This window comes from Heptranchias perlo, chromosome 21 (assembly GCF_035084215.1).
Source record: "Heptranchias perlo isolate sHepPer1 chromosome 21, sHepPer1.hap1, whole genome shotgun sequence".
In the NCBI taxonomy this organism is placed as follows: domain Eukaryota; kingdom Metazoa; phylum Chordata; class Chondrichthyes; order Hexanchiformes; family Hexanchidae; genus Heptranchias; species Heptranchias perlo.
The window spans coordinates 43512940-43534701 of NC_090345.1; the positions used below are offsets into that span (position 1 = coordinate 43512940).

The 21762-nt window shown below is 42.1% G+C and overlaps 1 protein-coding gene across 1 annotated transcript in view; it reads right to left on the reverse strand.

The window, feature by feature from the left end:
* Positions 1-18069, reverse strand: part of ccdc6b (coiled-coil domain containing 6b) — a 65343-nt gene extending 47274 nt beyond the window's left edge. The window contains exon 1 of the mRNA XM_068002594.1: positions 17769-18069. Within this exon, the coding sequence (XP_067858695.1) occupies positions 17769-18026 (258 nt within the window). The 5' untranslated portion in view covers positions 18027-18069. The remainder of the gene's footprint in view (positions 1-17768) is intronic.
* Positions 18070-21762: the final 3693 nt, after the last annotated feature.

Sequence of the window (21762 nt, forward strand, 5' to 3'; positions counted from 1 at the left end):
GCAGATTCAATCAGAGAATTCAAAAGGGAACTAGATAAGTACTTGAAAGGAAAAAACTTGCAGGACTACGGGGAAAGGGCAGGGGAGTGGGATTAGCTGGATTGTTCTTGCAGAGCTGGCGCGGACTCAATGGGCCGAATGGCCTCCCTGCTATAACCTATGATTCTATGAAAAGGGGAAGGTGGGTAATAAAAACACAATAAAATGTTTAACTCGTGGCAAGCATGTGTTGATTTGTAGTACTTGGTAGAACTCTGTACCCCTGAATGCACATTACAAGCAAGCGTCGACCATCACTGCTATGCAATGAACGTTTACTCACTGACCTTTGTATGTGTAAGCCTATGAATATCTTATCAAATTACAACAACATCTTTCTACAAACAAGTCAAGCACACTTAATATGCAAGATAAAACAGTCACCACAGTTCAAGTCACATGATGCAACAGCACCTTAATTCAGAAATCTAATTCAATTGCCAATGCTTACTGCTCTCTGCTATCTGCCATAACACCCACCAATTTGGGAATAGAATTTCAATTAACCATCTGTACACAGGCTCAAGTGTACTTCAAGGACATTACAAATCTTGTATGTTAGATGGCACAGACTGACTGTTTCACCTGAATTTGAGATTTATGATATGGCTACACCCACTTGATCACCTCTGCCTTGTAGTTCGAACCTAAAATTATTCTTCAATTTTTACTTTAGTTCTGGGACAAGTTTTAGTCATTACCCTATAGAGATGAACCTACAAACGAATGCAATGACACTTCTGACTATTATCCATATGGGAAATAGCTAGCTTTTCACATCTCGAGGTGTGTTTGGAAACATTTTTTAATTCCAAGGTGATGTACAAGCGCTGGCCAGCTACCATACATCCTGCACAATGGGGCTCTGTCTTAAGATAACGGAATATTGGAAGAAAATCCACTGTCATTCTACAATTCAACCAGAAACTTTCATGAGCAAGCTTTAGTAACATTAATTTCTAAAAGTTCTGCAAATATTGATCTGGACTACTTGCAAATTTTATCCGAACCCCAGAATTCTTAAAATCAGATGTCACTTTATTTTTAAAAAGTTATTTTTTGCATTACCAAAGTGAGGAATGTTAGTGTAGACGACATGATATTTCCAGATATAGAATGGCTAGATGTCAAAGTAAAGCTCACTCTAGCCTGCTCCAACAGTTACATCCAATGTCAGAAGAGTACAAGAATGTATTTGTAAAACTGGGTGCTATGACTGGTTTCATGGACCAACACTGAATTCCCTTTAAACCATGTGCTACAATCTGGGCACTCTACCAACACTACATAGAATACACAGTGCAGAAACAGGCCATTAGACCCAATACCTTAGACTGGTGTTCACAGCAAAAAGTCAGTTTCCAAAAGTACACCTACGTCCCTGAATGGGTGCCACAGGGCAATGACTCTTACCATAGGTTATGCACTAGAGACCACTTGAGCTGCCACCCACACTCCTGTCCACTCTGGAAAATGATAAACATCAGATCATCAAACCGTTACATTCCAGCTAAAACACAGACGGTAACACTAAGTCCAATTTATTTACAAAGGAGCTAGTTACACGGAAGCAGATGTGTGAAGAAAACTAGTAGCGCATTACTTGACTAGGTTAAAAATTTTGAAAATTAGTCTGAATCTTTACAAGTTCAATAACTTGTGAATTGAATTGCCGATGAACTGGTACATGGCAGAAACCCCACGGTGCCCCTCTGGGCCAATGCCACTGGTATTGGTGGTGCATAGCAACAAACTAACTTATACAGGCCCGTGGCCAATTTACCCTCTTGTCTGTTCTTCGAAGTCCAGGCAGTCACATTTGAAGATCAAAGGGATTTTTCCCCAACAGTCAGGCAATCTGGATATTGAGCATTTCTGCCACTCAAGTAGATAATATGTGAACAGCAGTCTCTTGACTGCCTCGAGAGCCATTTGATTGACACCTGGCCACAACAGAACTCACTCTTTCTTACTGTGATGAGAGACTACAAATTTGCATGCATTAACATTTGAAGAACTTGACAACCCTACGCCAAATAGTTTCTCATCAGGGAGTGATACCAACAAGTTATATTATTTTTTTCTCCCTGACACCAAGAGAACTATATTACAGATATAGTTAAAATAATTAAATTCACATTACCCAGACCATCTGTATATTAAAACCAGTATAATACACATTTTCCAATATGGTACATGTCAGAACTCTGCTTCCATCACACCATGCAATCCGGTTTCAGCGTTTGACCTGTTTTTGCTGGATTTCTGTAGGGCAGTTCTCTTCAGCGCTACTGCTTGCTTAGCTACAGTAGTCCATTAAACATGAAAAGGGTAGCAGGTATGTCATGACAAGTTAGTATGATACAACACACCGGCTTTGGTAGAGCTAGCCAATTAGTCTCACTCCCCTGCTCTTTCCCCATAGGCCTGTAATTTTTTCCCTTCAGGTATTTATCCAATTCTCTTTTGAAAGTTATTATTGAATCTGCTTCCACCACCCTTTCAGTTACATGATATTCGGTCCAAAAAACTGAAATGCAACAGCTGAGTATCAAACACAAAATGAGACCAATATTCGCGACAAGCAAGGTATATTTTGTCATAATTGGTTGACAGCTATTATGGTGTCAACATTATTAAAACATAGTAACACGTTGATGTGGTGCTAAAGTCATTTTTGACACCAGTCCCATTTTAGCTGGCATGTCTAACTACAAACAAATCTATTTCAGTTTGCAAACTCAGTGATTCTTTCTGGGCGAGCAGAATTCTCAACAGCTTACCATTCCACCAGATATAACAGCCAATGGGAACAGAAGGAGTTGTCATTTTTGTTAGGAATTTTGGCCAGGATTGGAACAGATCAACCCTCGTTTCTAGCTAGAGGTGCCAACCAGGATAATGTGTTCTGGTTTTCTTCACTGCAGAGGAAAGTTTGTTCCTTTCTAAATATATACTTTATATTATGACCAACAGGTGTTAATGCAATGCAAGTCCAGCAGTTGGGATTGCTTTGGTCTTTGTGAACCAGTTACCCCAGAGTTTCAGGTGGACAGAGGACATTCTTGATTGAAATATTAAAACTTCGGCATGTGTGTTTATGCAACAATCTATGAGTATAACAGTTCTCCAGCAATGCCCACATCCCATGAACGAATAATAAAAAAAGTTTATCTGGTGTACCTTGATTATATATGTCTGTGCGTGGGGAACATCAGGGATTTGCAGACTCAGTATTGGTCATTAGTCCCAATGGGAAGGATTTTCCCCTCCCTTTGGAATTCTGATTACTCAGGACTTCTGGTTCCAATAAGGACAGGATTCTCTTACAGGAGATTAATAGATTAAACCCAAAAAGGACAAGAGGATTAGCCAAAGGCAATAAGTTAAACCCAGAAATGTCTCAGGAGTCATATCCTGTCCTAATCAAGCCAAACAATTGCTAGACTATTCTGATTTGGCTTCAATTGAGACAACTCGATTAACAAATGGGGGGGTGGATTTGCACTAAGGTGCACACCAATTTATTTCTGGTAGCTGTCCCAATTACTAATCTGGTATTGTAGCTAAGTCAAGACATCAGGAACACCTTTTATTTCTAGGAGCAGCTGGAATGCAATCCCACATATTTGTCTGGATAAATTCTCAAACCAGAACCTCAGCAAAAAGAAACTCTCAAACTGAAATACCTGTCAGGAACACAGCTGAATAACTTGTTGCTGCATGAAAGTGGATGATTTTTCATTTTAATTAGCAATACATAAGCAGTATTTATATTCAGATTTTATTTTCTCATCTTGCAGCAACAAAACAAAGCAGACAATTCCAACTATGCCAAAGGACGGCAGAATGTTCTTACTTGGGCACCTAAGAAGAAAAATTGAAAGCTTAATGCACGATTTTTACTTTAACTTAAAATCTGTTTGAAAATATTTTAATACAACTAACTCTCTGCTGCCATGCTCTAGAATACTAGAGGGGTCGTAGGGGAGAAATCAGTTTTTTAAAAAAAAATGGGGCATGAAAAAATTGAAATTAAAAATTTGGAATTACAATTGAGAAAATCATGCTAAAAGTATATGGTCTAAATTAAAATAGGCTTTAAAAAAAATTGTGTTTTGCCACTTCAGAGTGAAAGCCACATTCTTGCAACATGACAGAGCTAAGAACGGTCAATAAAATAGGGACAAGTATAAAGAACAGCATCGATAACGAAAGCCAATATCAGGAATACTAACACGGCAATAAGAAAGGGTAGTGGAAAACTGAATAGTGATAGCAAGGTTTTTTTAGTTACTATACAAGTTCTGGAACAATCAAGGGCAGTACAGTAACAAGAGTTTTCTGTGTGCCCACAAGACTTGCTACCTCGATACTGGACAGGTAACGGCACACTCCGGATCACGGAGTGAAGGCTCGCAAATGGGAGCAGTCCAAAGTATTGAACTTAAGAAAATGATCTGTTCTTTGAGGAATTTGTCAAGACATGTTACAACTGATGAGCCAAATGGGTACGTTATAGCTGACCAGCTAAGTAGATACTTTGCATCGGTTTTCACTTCTGAAAATGATGCCATGGGCCCAGAATTACAAGATCGGTGTGCAGCTAAAAATGCTTCATTAGAAGTAACTCTAGAAATGGGTTTAGCTGAGATGAATTAAGCTAAGATTGACAGTGCGGCCACAGCAGGTGTCCCATTTAGCCAAGAGTGCTCAGGGAAATATGGGAGGTGATAAGTGAGTCACTATTCATATATTCAATAGCTTGTGGAGGTCCACGCTGGAATGTAGCTCAGGCTTCAATTGTTTGAGGAGAAATCAGACCCTGGAAATTATAGACCAGTGCATTGGACTTTGGTAGTGGAGAACACACTGTACAGGATACAGTGTAGAATTACTTAGAGATTTTGGTCGTTATTAGGAATATCCTAAACAGCTTTAAGAAACTTAGATCATTAATTTAATTGAGTTCTAAGGAAGTGACCAGAATGATATATGAAGATAGTCTGGTTGTTGACGTAAAACTTTTTGGAAGGCAAGGTTATTAGAAAAAATGAGATCTGTCAATATTATAAGAAAGCTATTACATTGGATAGGTAGCTGGTTGGAATGATTTAAGCAAAAGGTTATGAGGGGGGAGCAGTCCTGATTAGGGTAAATTTACAAGCAGAGTTCTCCAGGGCTTTATATTGGCTTGGTTGCTCAGTGATCTAGAAGAGTGCTTAAGCAGGACCATTCTTCGATTTGTGGACAGTACAGAAATGTGTATAGGGTTCAGAAATTCAGAACAAATCGCTAAGCTGCAGGCCAATTTGGATAAGTTAGGCAAAGCAGACAGCATAGCGCAGATGTAATTTAATATAGACTAATGCTGTGTCATGTACTTGAGGTTAGAAAACTCAGGCACGTATATACAACGCAGGGGCACCTATTAAAGATATCAGATCAGGAACAAGTCAGTGGGGCGGGGGTGGAACCGATCGCTCATTAAAGGTGTACAAGTATTGTGAGGTTGTTATAGGGAAATCAAATGACAGTTTTCGGTTATATTGCTAGGATCATCACGTTTGGAACAAAGTGTGCTATGTAAGAGTCTTATATGTTCCAAGCAGGCGTAGGTGTCCAGTTTTGGTCCCCGGTTATGGTGAAGGATACTGATGCTCTGCAGAGGCTGACTAGGGTGATACCAAATCTAATAGTTCTCAGTTAGGAAAGGTTCCAAGAAATGGGTTATTTGCTTTCGAGAAATGGAAGCTCGTGGGAGTATGATTGAAATTTTAAAAATGAAGTAACTGGATGTAGTCGGTTAGATAGTTATTTGAAATTACAACATGGAACCAAGCCGTTTGGCCCAATGATCTCAGGACCACTCAAAGCCCTTCACAATCAATGAATTACTTTTGAAGTGTGGTCATTGTTATTTGTGGGACTTTGCTGTGTGCAAATTGGCTGCTGTTATAAGAGATAAATGACCAGAAAATCTGTTTAAGTTATGTTGGTTGAGGGATAAATGTTGGCCAGGATACCGGGAGAACGCCCCTGTTCTAATTCGATCAGTGTCACAAGATCCTTTACATTCACCATACGGGGAAGGTGAGGCCTCAGATTAACATCTCATCCGAGATTATGTGCTCAAATATCTGGAGTAGGACTACAATCTACAACCTTCTGACTGTGAGGTGAGTGCTATCACTGAGAAAGTCTGACAGCTCAGGGTAAAACAAAGTCAGTTACTATCTACTCTGTCCCATCCTTCCATAATTTTAAAAACCTAGCAAATCACCCTATATTCTTAACTGTACCAACAAAAACAGCCCCATTTTAAAAATCCTTCTTCATATTTGTATTTCCTCATACAAGGCAGTATCCTAGTGAATCTGCACTGTACCGTCTCTATTGCCTCAACATCCTTCCTATAGTGTGAAGTCCAAAACTGTACACAGTACTCCAACAATGGTCTTACTAAGGATTTATACAGACTCACCACTAGATCTTGACTTTTATATTCTATACCTCTTGCCATTAAAACCCAGTACTCAATTGGCTTTTTAATGGCCTTATCCACCTGAGGTGCTGCTTTTAATATCCTGTGAATCTGAACTGCCAAATCCCTCTGGTCTTCCACATCACCCATAGGGGAACTATTCAAAGTATTTTTTTCACAACCAATATGTACTACCCCACATTTAACAACATTTCATCTGCCACTTTTTTGCCCATTACTACACCATTCTATCAATATCTCCTTGCAGCTTCCTCAAATTATTTACTGTGCCTCCTATTTGAATATCATTGCAAATTTGGAAACCACCCCCTCTAGCCTTAGGTCCAAATAATTGCTGTGCACAGTGAACAGAAGCAGTCCCAGAACAGTTTTTAATCCAATTTAATATCCTTCCCCTAATTCCACATCCCTTCATCTTCTCCAATAGTCTCCTGGGTGGTAACTTGTTAAAGGCTTTCTGGAAGTCCATGTACACCACATCCACCATATCTGTCACCTCAACGAGCTCTAGCATGTTCGTCCTTTCTGAAATCTGTGAAATTGATAGTAGTAGGACTAAAGGTCATGCATACAAAATCTGTAGGCAATGGGTTAGGTTAGATGCCATGAAGTGCTTCTTTTCAGAGAGTCATCTCATGATAAAATGAAGTATTTCTGTCTATGATGCATACAGTATTGGCTTCTTTATTTTAATCACAGTGCATGTGGAGTTAAAAAATAAGTTCGCTAACAGAAAATGGTCTAGCTTGTTTTAATATACAAAGCCCCCAGAGTATACATTTTATGCCTGGTCATTTATGCAAGGGAGTAACCAAGCCATTCAATTCAAATACAAGCATCTTGTGGATTTTGTTCGTATTAATGCTCGATTAGCAACTCTTTTTGAATTTAGAAGACGCACATTTCTTTGTACCAAATTTTGAAAAGTATTTCTTAGCCTTTCTTGTTGAAATTGGGTAGTCCATTTGAAACCATAAGAGCACTGGGTAGGTCAGAGACACTGCGCTGCATAGGTTAATATTTCAGGGATTGTGCGTCCGGTCCTAGCAGACATGACAACTTTCTAACTCCTAGAGGGATAGTTAAGCCTGAAACTGCTGTAAAGCTACAGCGCATCATTGTTTCTGTTCAATTATCTATTTATTATTTAATGTTTATTTATACCTACCCCACGGTCTAGTGAAATATTTATGCTCCCAACTACCAAAGTCGAAAATCACATCAGAATAACTGACATAACTAGTAAGGCAAAATACACAAAACAAGAATTTTCTGTTTGATCCTTGGGATTGCTACAAATTACCTAAATACTAGACAGGTAAAGACCTGTGTCATGGGAAGCGAGTGCTTGCCAGCAGGAGTGGAATGAGATGCTGAACGAGAAAAGTATCAGAGTAAAAGCAAAAACAAAAGGATTTTTTTTAGCAAAATATCAACCTGCTCTGGAACAAACTGCCCAGTATGTAGGCACTACAGTCCTTTAAAAGAGAACTCAAGTTCCCGAGAGAAGACATTTTCAGTTACAGGAGGTAATTGGCTGGTTAGTGTATTGAAAGGTTGTGGGCTCACTAAAAAGACTGGAGGTGGTGTACCTCAGCTATTTATCTTGGCAAAGGACAGTTACTATTGACCAATTGAAACTAACCAGTAACTGAGATTTTTTACAATTCTTTATTCACTTCAGTGCAGCGCAGTGGCAAGTTCATTATGCTCTGATGTAGCTTGTCTTTAAATATCCCAGAAGGATTCTTTGAAGAAGCACAAGTCATTAGATAAGTAATTCACTTGCTTATTTCATCTCAAGCTCCAGTCCAAACAGCGGCACTTGAAACTATTTTTTTGTTTAAATCAATCTTTTAGCCCCAAAACTGCTTACAACTATAAAATGGCTAACGTAAAGAGCTGGCAGAGTCAATGAAAACTGCAAAGACCCTTAACTCCAGGCAGCTACCACATTCCTTAGAAAAGACAACCACTGCTTCACACTTGCGCAGGGCTTTGTCCACAGTTCTCTACTCAACCCAGGAGGGTTTTACATCAGATAATGTGTTTTTAGGCCATATCCATTGGTGCAAGGACTGTACAGGAGGACACAGATGGCTACACTCAGATGAGGGAACCAATGGTCCTGGTTCAGTAATGCTCAGCAGAACCAGATTTGATCAACCTATTCATTCGATCACCAGCTGCAGTGCACAGCCTTTCAATTCGGGTCATGTTGCTCACCTTTGCTTTGATAATCGCTCCTGTGAGGCGCCTTGGGACATTTTACTACATTAAAGGTGCTATATAAATGCAAAAGTTGTTGTTGTTCACTCACAGCAGTACTAAGGACAAGTTTAAATAGGGGATAGCATTGTGGGGGGGTGGGGTTAGGTGTGGGAGCTGCTAACCGCAATCAACTTGTATGCAGATATTTGTTTTATCTTGGAGTCCACAATTTTAATTCCAATTAAAGGGAAATGAAAATCCAGTGGGTTTTTGTTTTATTCAAAATACTCCCATTTTTAGATTAGAAAATACTCCTACCTGAAATGACTTTTAAAAAAAACAATTCTGTCAGCATAGAGTCCCCAGAGTAGGGCATCTGGACAGGCTTAAATCCAAACAGCAGAGGCATGACATCCACCTGCCCAACCCTAGGAAGCTAGGCAGTGAGTGGCTACATGTTTCTACATGCAGGAATATCCCACCTCATTTTCCATGCCAAGTGCACATTTAAGTTTCACATGTTAAGATTCCTGAACACATTAAATAATGGACACCTTACATCCCATATTTTTTCACTCCAGAGCAACATCTGCATCGCCAACCAAAACCAGACTCTCGACAACATTAATTTACTTGAAATCTACAATCCTCAACATCAGCCCTGCCCAAATCTATTGTGACCACAAGCCACTACGTTGTATATCACAAAGCTCCAAGGGGCACACAATTACACTACAAATCAGGAATAGAATTTTCCCCCACGTTTCCTAGTTAAGTACAGTATGTGTCAGATCCTGCAAACAGCACTAAAATTTAAAATCCCCAGAGTAGGCAGTGTAACTGTTAACTTTGCTACTTCTTGATATCTGTTTTCTGCTGCTCCCTTATTTCCCACTCTCCATACTGAATTTTTCTCTCCTCAATGAGGTTGCTCAGAATTAACTATAACTGCCATGCTTTTAGGCTTGGCTTATGAATCATCAGGAGTCTGAGGAATTAGAAAAGACTAGTAGACTCACTGGTAGGAAAAGGGCTGCTTGGTCATTGGTGGATAATCCAATCAGGGAGAAGCCCTATTTTTGTCAATGAGGTATCAGCCCTTTCTAATCCCACCAGGCACACTGAGTTCAAGCCAAACTCAACAGCAGGTCAAATATAGTTTAAGTACCAAATAAAAGATGCAGCATCAGTAACTGGGGTATTGCAAGTCAGACATGACCATTCTATTCCAGAATACAAAGATTATTCTGGAATTAAAAGCTGTCCCCATGTTTACAGTCTTAATGAAAATGTTCATAAAAAGTTTCCAGTAGTTTACAACAGTCCAACTGGGCAAGATCATAGTATGGTGCAACAAAGGAGGCCTTTCGGCCCATTGTGCTTGTGCCAGCATCGGTTCTTTGGTAGAGCTATCCAAAGAGTCCCACTCCCCTGCTCTTTCCCCAATGGCCTGTACATTTTTTTCCCTTCAAGTATTTATCCAATTCCCTTTTGAAAGTTATTATTGAATCTACTTCCACCACCCTTTCAGGCAGTGCATTGCAGATCATTGCAACTTGCTGCTAAAAAAAAATCTTTCTTCATGTCACCTCTGGTTCTTCTGCCATTCACCTTAAATCTGCGTCCTCCAGTTAACGACCCTTCTGCCAGTGGAAACAGTTTCTCCTTATTTATTTTATCATGATTGTGAACACCTCTATCAAATCTCCTCTTAACCTTCTCTGATCTAAGGAGAACAACCCCAGCTTCTCCAGGCTCTCCACATAACTGAAGTCCCTCATCCCTGGTACCACTCTAATAAATCTCATCTGCACCCTCTCTAAGGCTTTGATATCCTTCCTAAACTGTGGTGCCCAGAAATGAACACAATACAAGGATGAAGGCAGCAGGGAGGATGCCCAGAATGCTAACCATGGCACCGTGGAGCATGAGGCAGTCCAAGGCCGGGGGGGGGGGGGGGGGGGAGGGGCGAGAAAAGAGATCAGAACAGAAAGGTTGCAGTCATAGGGGATTCTATAATCAAGGGATAGATAGCGTCCCCTGCAGTCGCAACTGAGTGTCCAGGCGGGTGCGTTGCCTACCTGGTGAAAGGGTAAAGGGCATCTCTGAGCAAATGGAGAGGAAATTGGAAAGAGTGGGGGCGGATCCAGTTGTCCTGGCCCATGTTGGCACCAATGACATAAGGAAGAACAAAGGAGGTCCTGCTAAAAGGAATATCAGAAGCTAGGAACTAAATTAAAAAGCAGGACCTCACAGATGGTAATCTCAAGGTTACTACCCGAGCCAAGTACTAATTAGCTTAGGGATAGGCAGATCAGGAAGGTGAATGCGTGGCTGAAAGGGTGGTGCGGGAAGGAGGGGTTCAATTTCATAGGATGCTGGCACTAGTACTAGGACAGGAAGCTGTACTGCTGGGACGGGCTCCACCTGCACTGGAATGAGACCACATTCCTAGCGGAAAGGATAAATAGGGCAGTGCATAAGGCTTTAAACTAGCAAGATAGGAGGGATCTAATAGCAATAACAAAAGCTTAAAGATAAAAGAAACAGAAGATGAGTGTAAAGGTCAGACCAGGGTAAGGAATAAAGATAACAAATGATCAAGGAACAAATACATTTATAAAACAGAAGTATAAACGCACTGTTAAAAATAAAGTAAAAGGAACAACTATTAAAAATGAATTAAACTGTCTGTACAGGAATGTATACAGCAGCCAAAATAAAATGGGGGAACTGGAGGCAATAATCCGTAGCAAGGAACCAGATGTAGTAGGGATAACTGAAACATGGCTATATAAAGAACAGGACTGGCAACTAAATATTGCAGGTGATAACAATCAGAAAGGATAGAGAAGGAAAGGGGGGGTGGAGTCGCTGTACTAATTAGCGATAACATAATGGCAGTAGAAAAAGGGGGTATAACTAACAGAAGGATAGGAACAGAATCCATATGGATTGAAAAAAAGATAAGGGATCGATCACACAAATAGGGATATACTACAGTCCACCTAATAGTGGAAAGGAGGTGGAGGAAGAAATATGTAAGCAAATATGTGAAATGAGTAAAGGACATAGAATAATAATCATGGGAGATTTTAACTACCCCCAAATAAACCGGGAAGAAGAGGAAGGTAAAGGGGTTCAGGGAATTGAGTTTTACAATGTGTGCAGGACTCCTTCCTTACCCAGTATGTAAAAAGTCCAAGAGAGGAAGCACTGCTGGATCTAGTGATGGGAAATGAACCAAAACAGATAAGAAAAGTAAGCGTAGGGGAACATCTAGGCAATAGCGATCACAACATAGTAAGGTGTAAGATAAAGATTGAGAAGGACGTAAGACAGACAAAGACCAAAGTAATAAATTGGAAAATAAACTGGAAAAATTTACTGAAAGAAACAGAACAGCAATGGGAAACATTAAAAATGGTGATCGAGTGTACAGGAGAAATATATTACACTAAAAAGCAAGAACAAACCAGCCAATAATGATACACCATGGATAAATAAAGAAATAAGGGCAAAATTGAAACTAAAGAAAAAGGCCTACACTAAGTACATAGAGAATGATAAAAGGGAATATGAAAATGTTAGGAAAGAAGTTAAAAAACCAATTAGGAAGGCAAAGAGAAACTACAAAATTGAATTATCGACGAATATAAAAAGAAATAGTAAAGTATTCTACAGACACAAATAACAATAGAAAAATCAGGATAGGGCCATTAAGGGATACACACGATAAATTCACAGGTAATGACAGCGAAATATTAGGAACGTTAAATAATTACTTTGCCTCAGTATTTACCAGGGAAACTAACATGGTGGGCATGACATTCGAAGAGATCAAAAAAGATATAAAAACATTTAAGATAGAAAGGGGGGAGCTAATTGATAAACTACTCAAACTTAGAAAAGGATGAAACCCCTGGTCCAGGTGGATTGCATCTGCACATATTAAAGTTAGGGAAGAGATAGCAGAGGCACTATTATATATATAAAAATTCATTAGAAAATGGAATAGTTCCAGAGGACTGGCAGACAGCTAACGTGATTCCCATATTTAAGAAGGGAGATAGAACCACTCTAGGGAACTATAGACCAATTAGCTTAAAGTCAGTGGTAGGAAAGATAATGGAATCCTTACTCAAAGATGTAATAGAAAAACATCTAGAAGCCGAAAATATAATAAAGAATAGTCAGCACAGATTTCAAAAGGCAAGGTCGTGCTGGACCAATCTTATTGAATTTGTTGAAGTAGTAACAGGAAATGTAATATATTTGGATTTTCAAAAGGCCTTCAACAAGGTACCACATAGAAGACTCATGACTAAGCTCAGAGCATGCGGAGTCAGGGGACAAAGAGCAGAATGGATAGCAAGCTGGCTACAAAACAGAAAAGAGAGTAGGGGTTGAAGGTAGTTACTCAGGCAAAAGGTGGAAAGTGGAGTTCCACAGGGGTTGGTGCTGGGACCACTGTTCACCATTTACAGAAATGATTTGAACTCGGGAATTGGCAGTACAATTTGAAAATTTGTAGATGACACCAAGTTGGGGGGTATAATTAATATCGAGGAGGACTACGATGAAATATAGGAAGACATTAGTAAAAAGAATGGGCGTGTAATTGGCAAATGAATTTCAATATTGGTAAGTGTGAGGTATTATTTTGGTCGGAAGAATAAAGGGGCCACACACTGCTTGGATAACAAGAGTCTAAATAAGGTAGAGGAGCAAAGGGATCTAGGGGTACAGATACACAAATCACTAAAAGTAGTGACGCAGGTTAATAAGGCCATAAAAAAAAAGCAAACGAAGCACAGGGGGTCATTTCTAGAGGGACAGAATTGAAAAGCAGAGAAGTTATGTTAAACTTGTATGGAACCTTGGTTAGACCACACTTGGAGTACTGTGAACAGTTCTGGTCTCCATATTATAAAAAGGATATGGAGGCACTGGAGAAGCTGCAAAATAGATCTACTAGGATGACACCAGAACTGAGGGGAAAGATTGAGTGGACTGGGGCTCTTTTCTCCAGAAAAAGACCGAGGGGTGACCTAATAGAGGCCTTTAAGATTATGAAAGGGTTTGATAGGGTAGACATAGAGATGATTCCACTTGCGGGGGAGACCAGAACAAAGGGCCATAAATATAAGATAGTCACCAATAAATCCAATAGGGAATTCAGGAGAAACTTCTTTACCCAGAGAGTGGAACTCATTACCACAAGTAGTTGAGGCGAATAGCAGCTGCATTTAAGGGGAACATAAGAAATAGGAGCAGGAGTAGGCCATACAGCCCCTCAAGCCTGCTCCGCCATTCAATCAGATCATGGCTGATCTTCCACCTCAACTCCACTTTCCCGCCCGATCCCCATATCCCTTGATTCCCTTAGAGTCCAAAAATCTATCCATCTCAGCCTTGAATATCTTCGATGTCTCAGCATCCACAGCCCTCTGGGTAGAGAATTCCAAAGATTCACGACCCTCTGCGTGAAGAAATTCCTCATTTCAGTCTTGAATGGCCGACCCCATATCCTGCTACTATGCCCCCAAGATCTAGACACTCAAGCCAGGGGAAACAATCTCTCAGCATCTACCCTGTCTAGCCCCTTCATAATCTTATGTTTCAATGAGATCACCTCTCATTCTTCTAAACTCCAGAGAGAATAGGCCCATTATACTCAATCTCTCTTCATAGGACAACCCTGTCATCCCAGGAATTAATCTAGTGAACCTTCGTTGTACCGCCTCAAGGGCAATTATATCCTTCCTTAGATAAGGAGACCAAAACTGTTCAGTACTCCAGGTGAGGTCTCACTAAAGCCCTGTACAATTGTAGTAAGACTTCCTTACTCTTGTACTCGAACCCTCTTGCAATAAAGGCCAACATGCCATTTGCTTTCCTAATTGCCTGCTGTATCTGCATACTAACTTGTGTTTCTTGTACGAGGACACCCAAGTCTCTCTCAACACCAACATTTAATAGTTTCTCCCATTTAAAAAATATTCTGTTTTTCTATTCTTTCTACCAAAGTGAAAATCCTCACATTTCCCCACATGATACTCCATCTGCCATCTTCTTGCCCACTCACTTAATCCGTCTATATCCCTTTGCAAACTCTGTGTCCCCCTCACAGCTTATTTTCCCACCTAGCTTTGTATCATCAGCAAACTTGGATACATTCCGCTCGGTCACTTCATCTAAGTCATTAATATAGTTTGGAAATAGCTGAGGCCCAAGCACCGATCCTTGCGGCACCCCACTAGTTACAGCCTGCCAACCTGAAAATGACCCGTTTATCCCTACTCTGTTTTCTGTCCTTTAACCATTCCTCTATCCATGCTAATATATTACCCCCAACCCCATGAGCCCTTACCTTGTGTAACAACCTTTTACATGGCACCTTATCGAATATCTTTTGAAAATCCAAATATACTGCATCCACTGGTTCCCCTTTATCTATCCTGCTAGTTACATCCTCAAAAAACTAATAAATTTGTCAAACATAATTTCCCTTTCATAAAACCATGTTGACTCTGCCTAATCATATGATTTTCTAAATGCCCTGTTACAACTTCCCTAATAATGGATTCCAGCATTTTCCCGACGACCGTGTCAGGCTAACTGGCCTGCAGTTCCGTTTTCTCTCTCCCTCCCTTCTTGAATAGCGGGGTAACATTTGCTACCTTCCAGTCCACTAAGACCGTTCCAGAATCTAGAGAATTTTGGAATATCATAACCAATGCATCCACTATCTCTGCTGTCACCTCTAGGATGTAGGCCATCAGGTCCAGGGAGAAGCTAGATAAACACATATGGGAGAAAGGAATAGAAGGATATGCTGATAGAGTTAGATGAAGTAGGGAGGGAGGAGACTGGTGTGGAGCACAAACACTAGCACGGGCCTGTTGGGCAGTAAGGCTCTTTACATTCTATGTAATTCTGTATGCTCCAGCTGAGGCCGAACTAGTGTTTTATAACTGGAACATTTATGTCCATCCCATCTTGACTGCAATTTTCATCAAAATGGAATAGGATCTCACTTCATTCTGAAAGCTGAACATCAATTTTAGTTTGGGGAGGAGAGGGCCAGGAGCTTAGGTAAGGGTACGCCTGACACTATGTTCCAGAATATGGCCCATTGTTCTGAAATACAAGTGACAGAAAAATCCTAACAGCTGTTGACTGCAGGGAGCCAAGAATATTCGGGGTTCTCAATGAGCGAATCAAGATTCCACTGCAGCACCCAGCTTTTTCTCAGTCATGCTCGTAAGTAGCTGCCAAAATTTTTTTTAAATTCCTGCTGACTGCTCTTCATGCATTTCAATTCATAACTGTATTGGCTGTTTCAAGTTTAAGAGAGTTCTCTTCCATTTGAGAGTGTAGACTCAAGACCTCTCCAAAACTTTCAACACACAAGGGGTAGAGGCACTACCCTCAGAAGGATATGCTGATAGGGTTAGATGAAGTAGAGTGAGAGGAGGCTTGTGTGGAGCGTAAACACCGGCACAGACCAGTTGGGCTGAATGGCCTGTTTCTGTGCTGTAAATTCTATGTAAAAGAGCAGAGATTCACCCCCGTTAATGTTATATACAAGTAATGTTGGCTCTAAGCTTAGTATATTGGCACACAGGAAAAATACTTAACCTAGTACACTTCAAAGTTGAAGGTTCACATTTTTCTGCATTATACTCAATTCAACACGTCAAACAAGACCTGTAACCACCAGTACTGCATCTCAGTGTTGTACACATCAAAATGCTGTAAGTGGTAGAAATCATGACATAAGTGGTCACAATATGCAAACTTCAGTCACCTTTTTACATTAAAGTATTGTTACTGGAGTAGCAGCAAAGTTTTTTCAAATACCCCCTATGCCTCTAGGGGATTTAAAAATTTGACTGAGTCGATCTAATTGTTCTAATCCAAATGGATCTTGCCTCCCTTGAAATCAGGAGTAGCAGATGCGATCACAAACCCATTGCGCATGAAACAGGATTGGGCAGGTGTGCAGAAACATGCAGCTACATTCTGGCCACAATGAAAATGGAGGCTCCGAGAAATGTAACATGATGCTTCAAATAGCCAATTATACTTTTATCTTTCTAAGTGCAACAGTTGTGATGTTACAAAACAGCAACCAAAGAACACCATACTCAGTTAATAGGCACACCCTTCTTTACAGATCTTTATATTTGTTATTTATTTTAAAAAGCATCCCAACCACTGCCAACACAAGTCTTTAAAAAAGAAAGCCATTTGCGAGTGGCAGTTTGCTGCCACAGAATGTGTGCCGGCTGCTACACATTCCTGTTCTTTGAACTAGCCTTGCAGAAGCACTTGGGACAAATCAAAGCAGTCATCAGAAACACTTGATAAAATGGTCCCCCAGCCCCCCAAAAAAACTTACATGGCAAAAAAAAAACACTTCATGCCCAAAACACCTGTTACTGGTGTTGTTTTCTTTATAAAGATAAATGCTGGATCATTCACTAAATTGATAGCTCACCAAAATAAAATTGCAGATTTTTGCTTTAAATATAAAGGGCAGTCACTCAGCACCTCCAATCATTTAATGACTGGATGGCATAACACAGTGAAAATTTCCCCCTTTTCCTTGAACTAAAGTCAGTCTCTCTCTCCCTCACCCTACAACACACACACTCTCACACATAACTGCAGTGAGCGGGCAGAGGGTCGCGGCTCGCCTCCTTTGTATGGCCACACACACGCTTACAGCGGGAGGCACTGCCACCCTACCCTACCCTGTCCCGGGGCCCAGCTCCAACTTACCAGGCTCAAGGCCCCGGCTGGGCCCCTAGCGCTCACTACCCTCACTCTCCGTCTAAAACCCAACCAACCCCCTTTCCAGTCACCGACCAACACAAGCCAGGCTCCGGGGGCCGGGGGAGGGAATGCTGGACTAGGCCCCAGAGAGAGAGAGAGAGAGAGAGAGGCGGGTGCAGGGCCCCCGGGCCTGCCCGGGGTGAGGGAGGGCGGCCTCGGGCTCACTTACGATGGTGACGCTGGCCTTGCGCAGGTCGCGGTTCTCCTCCTGCAGGGTCTTGCACTTGAGCTTGTAGGTCTCCAGCTCGATCTTCAGCACCTTGTTCTCCTGCTGCAGCGACACGAGCCGGTTGCTCAGCTCCTCCAGCTTGGAGGCCGAGATCACGATGCCGGCCTTGGAGGAAGAGTCGGCCGAGGAAGACGAGGGCGGCAGCGCGGACGAGCTGCCTGCCGCATCCGTGTCGCTCTCGCTGGCGCTGTCCGCCATGTTGGAGCCCGCTCGCTGCCTTGATCCCAGCTTGTGCGCCTGGGCCGGGGGGGGGGAGGGGGAGGGGGCGGGGCCTGGGGAAGGGGGCGGGGCCGGCGAGGGCGGGGCCAAAAACCGTGGGCGGAGCCAGAGAGAGGGGGCGGGGCGAGGCGAGATTGGCTGGAGAGCTGCCCGCACCTGGCTCCAGGTGAGGTGGTGTGAGGCTCAGCCCCTCAATCCACTGGGAGATGTGGAGCTGATGTTGGACGTGGCTCAGTTGGTCGCTTTCACCTTTTGAGTTCAAGTCCCACTTCTACACCTAATCCAGGCTACAGCTCCAGTGTAATGTTGAGCTTCTCCAAAACTCTGCTGCCTGTATCCTCACTCGCACCAAGTCACCCGTTCTCCCATCGCCCCCGTGCTCGCTGATCTACGTTGGCTTTTGGTCCGGCAACGCCTCAGTTTTAAAATTCTCACCCTTGTTTTCAAATCCCTCCATGGCCTCTCCCCTCCCTACCTCCTCCAGCCTTACAACCCTCCGAGATCTCTGCGCTCCTCCAATTCTGACCTCTTGCGCATCCCCGATTTCCTTCGCTCCACCATTGGCGGCTGTGCCTTCAGCTGCCCAGGCTCTAAGCTCTGGAATTCACTCCCTAAACCTCTCCGCCTCTCTACCTCTCCGCCTTTAAGACACTTCTTAAAACCTACCTCTGACCAAGTTTTTGGTCACCTGTCCTAATATCTCCTTATGTGGCTCAATGTCAAATGCCGATTGATAACACTCCTGTGAAGCACCTTGGGATGTTTTACTACGCTAAAGGCGCTATATAAATGCAAGTTATTGTTGTTGAGGGCGTGCTGCACCGTTGGAGGTGCCGTCTTTCTGCTGCTCTCTCAGATGCACGTAAAAGATACTATAGCACTATTTCAAAGAAGAGCTGGGGAGTTCTCCCTGGAACATTGTGAGAGGCCCGAGGAGTGGTGAGTCTGAAACAGAAAGGAAAAAAGAATTTAAAATGACGCCACAACACAAGGAGGAGCGGCGAGGGTAAGTCAGTGCAAGTATTTTGTTTAGTGGTTATTGTTTTTAGTGGTTAGTGTTTTTAGTGTTAGCTAAACAGTTAAATAGCCTTACGGGTAAACAAAGTTTTAAATAACTGTTAGCTGACATGGCAGGGCAGCTGGAGACCATCGCCTGCACATTGTGTGCCATGTGGGAACTCCAGAACACTTTGCATGTCCTGGAAAACCATATATGCAAGAAGTGCAGCCAACTGCTTGAGCTCGAGCTCATAGTTTCAGAGCTTGAGGGGCGGCTAGCGTCAATACAGTGCATACGGGAAGCTGAAAGTTTTGTGGATAGCACGTTTCAGGAGGTGGTCACCCTGCAGCTACAGAGAGTTCAGGAGGAGAGGGAAGGAGTGTCCACCTGACAGACTAGGAGGAACAGGCAGGCAGTGTAGGAATCCCCTGGGAGTGTGGCACTTACAAACCGGTATTCAGTGTTGAATGCAATGAGGGTGATGACACCTCAGGGGAGTGCAATCAGAAGCAAATCCACGGCACCGTGGAAGACTCGGCTGCATATGGAGGCACAAGAAAGTGTAGAAATGCAGTTGTTTTAGAGGATTCGATAGTTGGGAGATAGACAGGCATTTCTGCAACCGCAGACATGAGTCCCGAATGGTGTGTTGCCTCCCTGGTGCCAAGGTAAAGAACATTGCTGAAAGGGTGCAGGACATACTGCTAGGGAAAGGGGAACAGCCAGTAGTCATGGTCCACGTTGGAACCAATGACATAGGTAGGAAAAGGGTTGAGGTCCTGCAATCAGAGTTTCAGGAGCTAGGAAAAAGATTAAAGAACAGGACCTCAAAGGTGGTAATCTCTGGATTACTCCCAGTGCCAAGTGCTAGTGAGTACAGAAATAGGAAGATAGTGCAGGTGAATGCATGGCTGGAGAAGTGGTGCAGGAGGGAGGGCATTAGATTCCTTGTGCATTGGAACCAGTTCTGGGGCAGGACAGACCTGTACAAGCTGGACGGGTTGCACCTGAACAGGGCTGGGATCAATGTCCTCGCGGGGAGGTTAACGAGTGCTGTGGGAGAGGGTTTCTACTTACTTGGCAGGGGGAGGGGAACTAGGACGCAGCAGCAGAAAGGAGAGATAAGGTGCAAAGAAAACTAGAAGGGACAAATAGCAACCGAGTAAAGAATAGTGTAGAAAGAGCAAGAATTCATCACGGATTCGATGGGCAGTATGGCCTCCTTCCTTGCTGTAACCTTCCTATAATTTTATGATTCTAATTAGATGGAGGAATAAAGCAAAGCAGACTAGCACGGTGTGTTAATGCGAAGAGTGTTACAAATAAGGTTGATGAGCTGCAGACACAAATTGCCACATGGGGTTATGATATAGTGGCTATACAGAGACCTGATTTACACATAAGCAGGAATGGGAACTAAACATTCCTGGCTACAATGTATTCAGGAGGAATAGGGAAGGAAAAAAAAAGGGTTGGGGCATGGTAGTATTGATCAAGGATAATATTACAGTTCTACAGAGGGACGATATACTAGAGGCTTCAAAGACTGAATCTATTTGGTTAGAGTTAAGGAACAGAAAAGGAGCTGGGTATTTAGTATAGACCCCCAATTAGTGAGAAGGAGATAGAGGAGCAAATCTGTAGGAGAAATGTAAAAATAATAGAGCAGTAATAGTAGAGGCTTCAATTACCCTGATATAGACTGGGGAAAAAACAGTGTAAAGGGCAAGGAGGGTGAAGAATTCCTAAAATGTGTATAGGAGAACTTTCTTAATCAGTATGTTTCTAGCCCAATGAGGAAGGAAGCAGTGCTGGATCTAGTTCTGGGAAATGAAGTAGGGCAAGTGGAGTGTGTTTCAGTGGGAGAACAGTGGGAGAAGTGGGTAATAGTGATCATAATATAATTAAGTTTAAAGTAATTATGGAAAGGGACAAAGACAAATCAATGGTGAACATACCCAAATAGAAGAGAGCCAATTTCAGTGATTTGAGAAGGGATCTAGCACAGGTGGACTGGAAACAAAGATTGGCCAAGAAAACAGTAAATGAGCAATGGGAGGTCTTCAAGGCAGAGATAGCTCAGGTACAAACCAAGCATATTCCCATTAAGAAGAAAGATAGAACATCCAAAGCTAGAGCTTCCTGGATGACAAAGGAAATAGAGGTTAAAATAAAATAGAAAAAGGAGGTTTATGACAAATGTCAAGTACAGAATACAGTTGAAAACCAGGAAGAATACTGAGTGTGCAGGGGGAAATTGAAAAAAGATATAAGAAGGGCAAAGAGAGAATATGAGAAAAGATTAGCGGGTGACATAAAAGGGAATAAAACATCTTTTCTAAACATTTAAAAAGAAAGGGATAGTTAAAGGAATGGTGGGGCCAATTAGGGCAAAGAAGGAAATCATCTTGTGGAGGCAGAGGGCATGACTGAGGTATTTTGTATCTGTCTTCACAAAAGAAGGGGATGAAGTTAATGGAGGAGGAGGGAGTAAAGATATTGGATAGGATAAAAATAGATGGAAAGGAGGTGCTACAAAGGTTGGCCTCACTCAAAGTTAACAAGTTATCCGGTCCAGATGGGATGCAGCCTAGGTTGCTGAGGGAAGCAAGGGTGGAGATAGCAGAAGCTCTGACCACAATCTTTCAATCCTCCTTGGATATGGGAGTGGTGCCAGAGGACTGGAGGATTGAAAATATTACACCCTTATTCAAA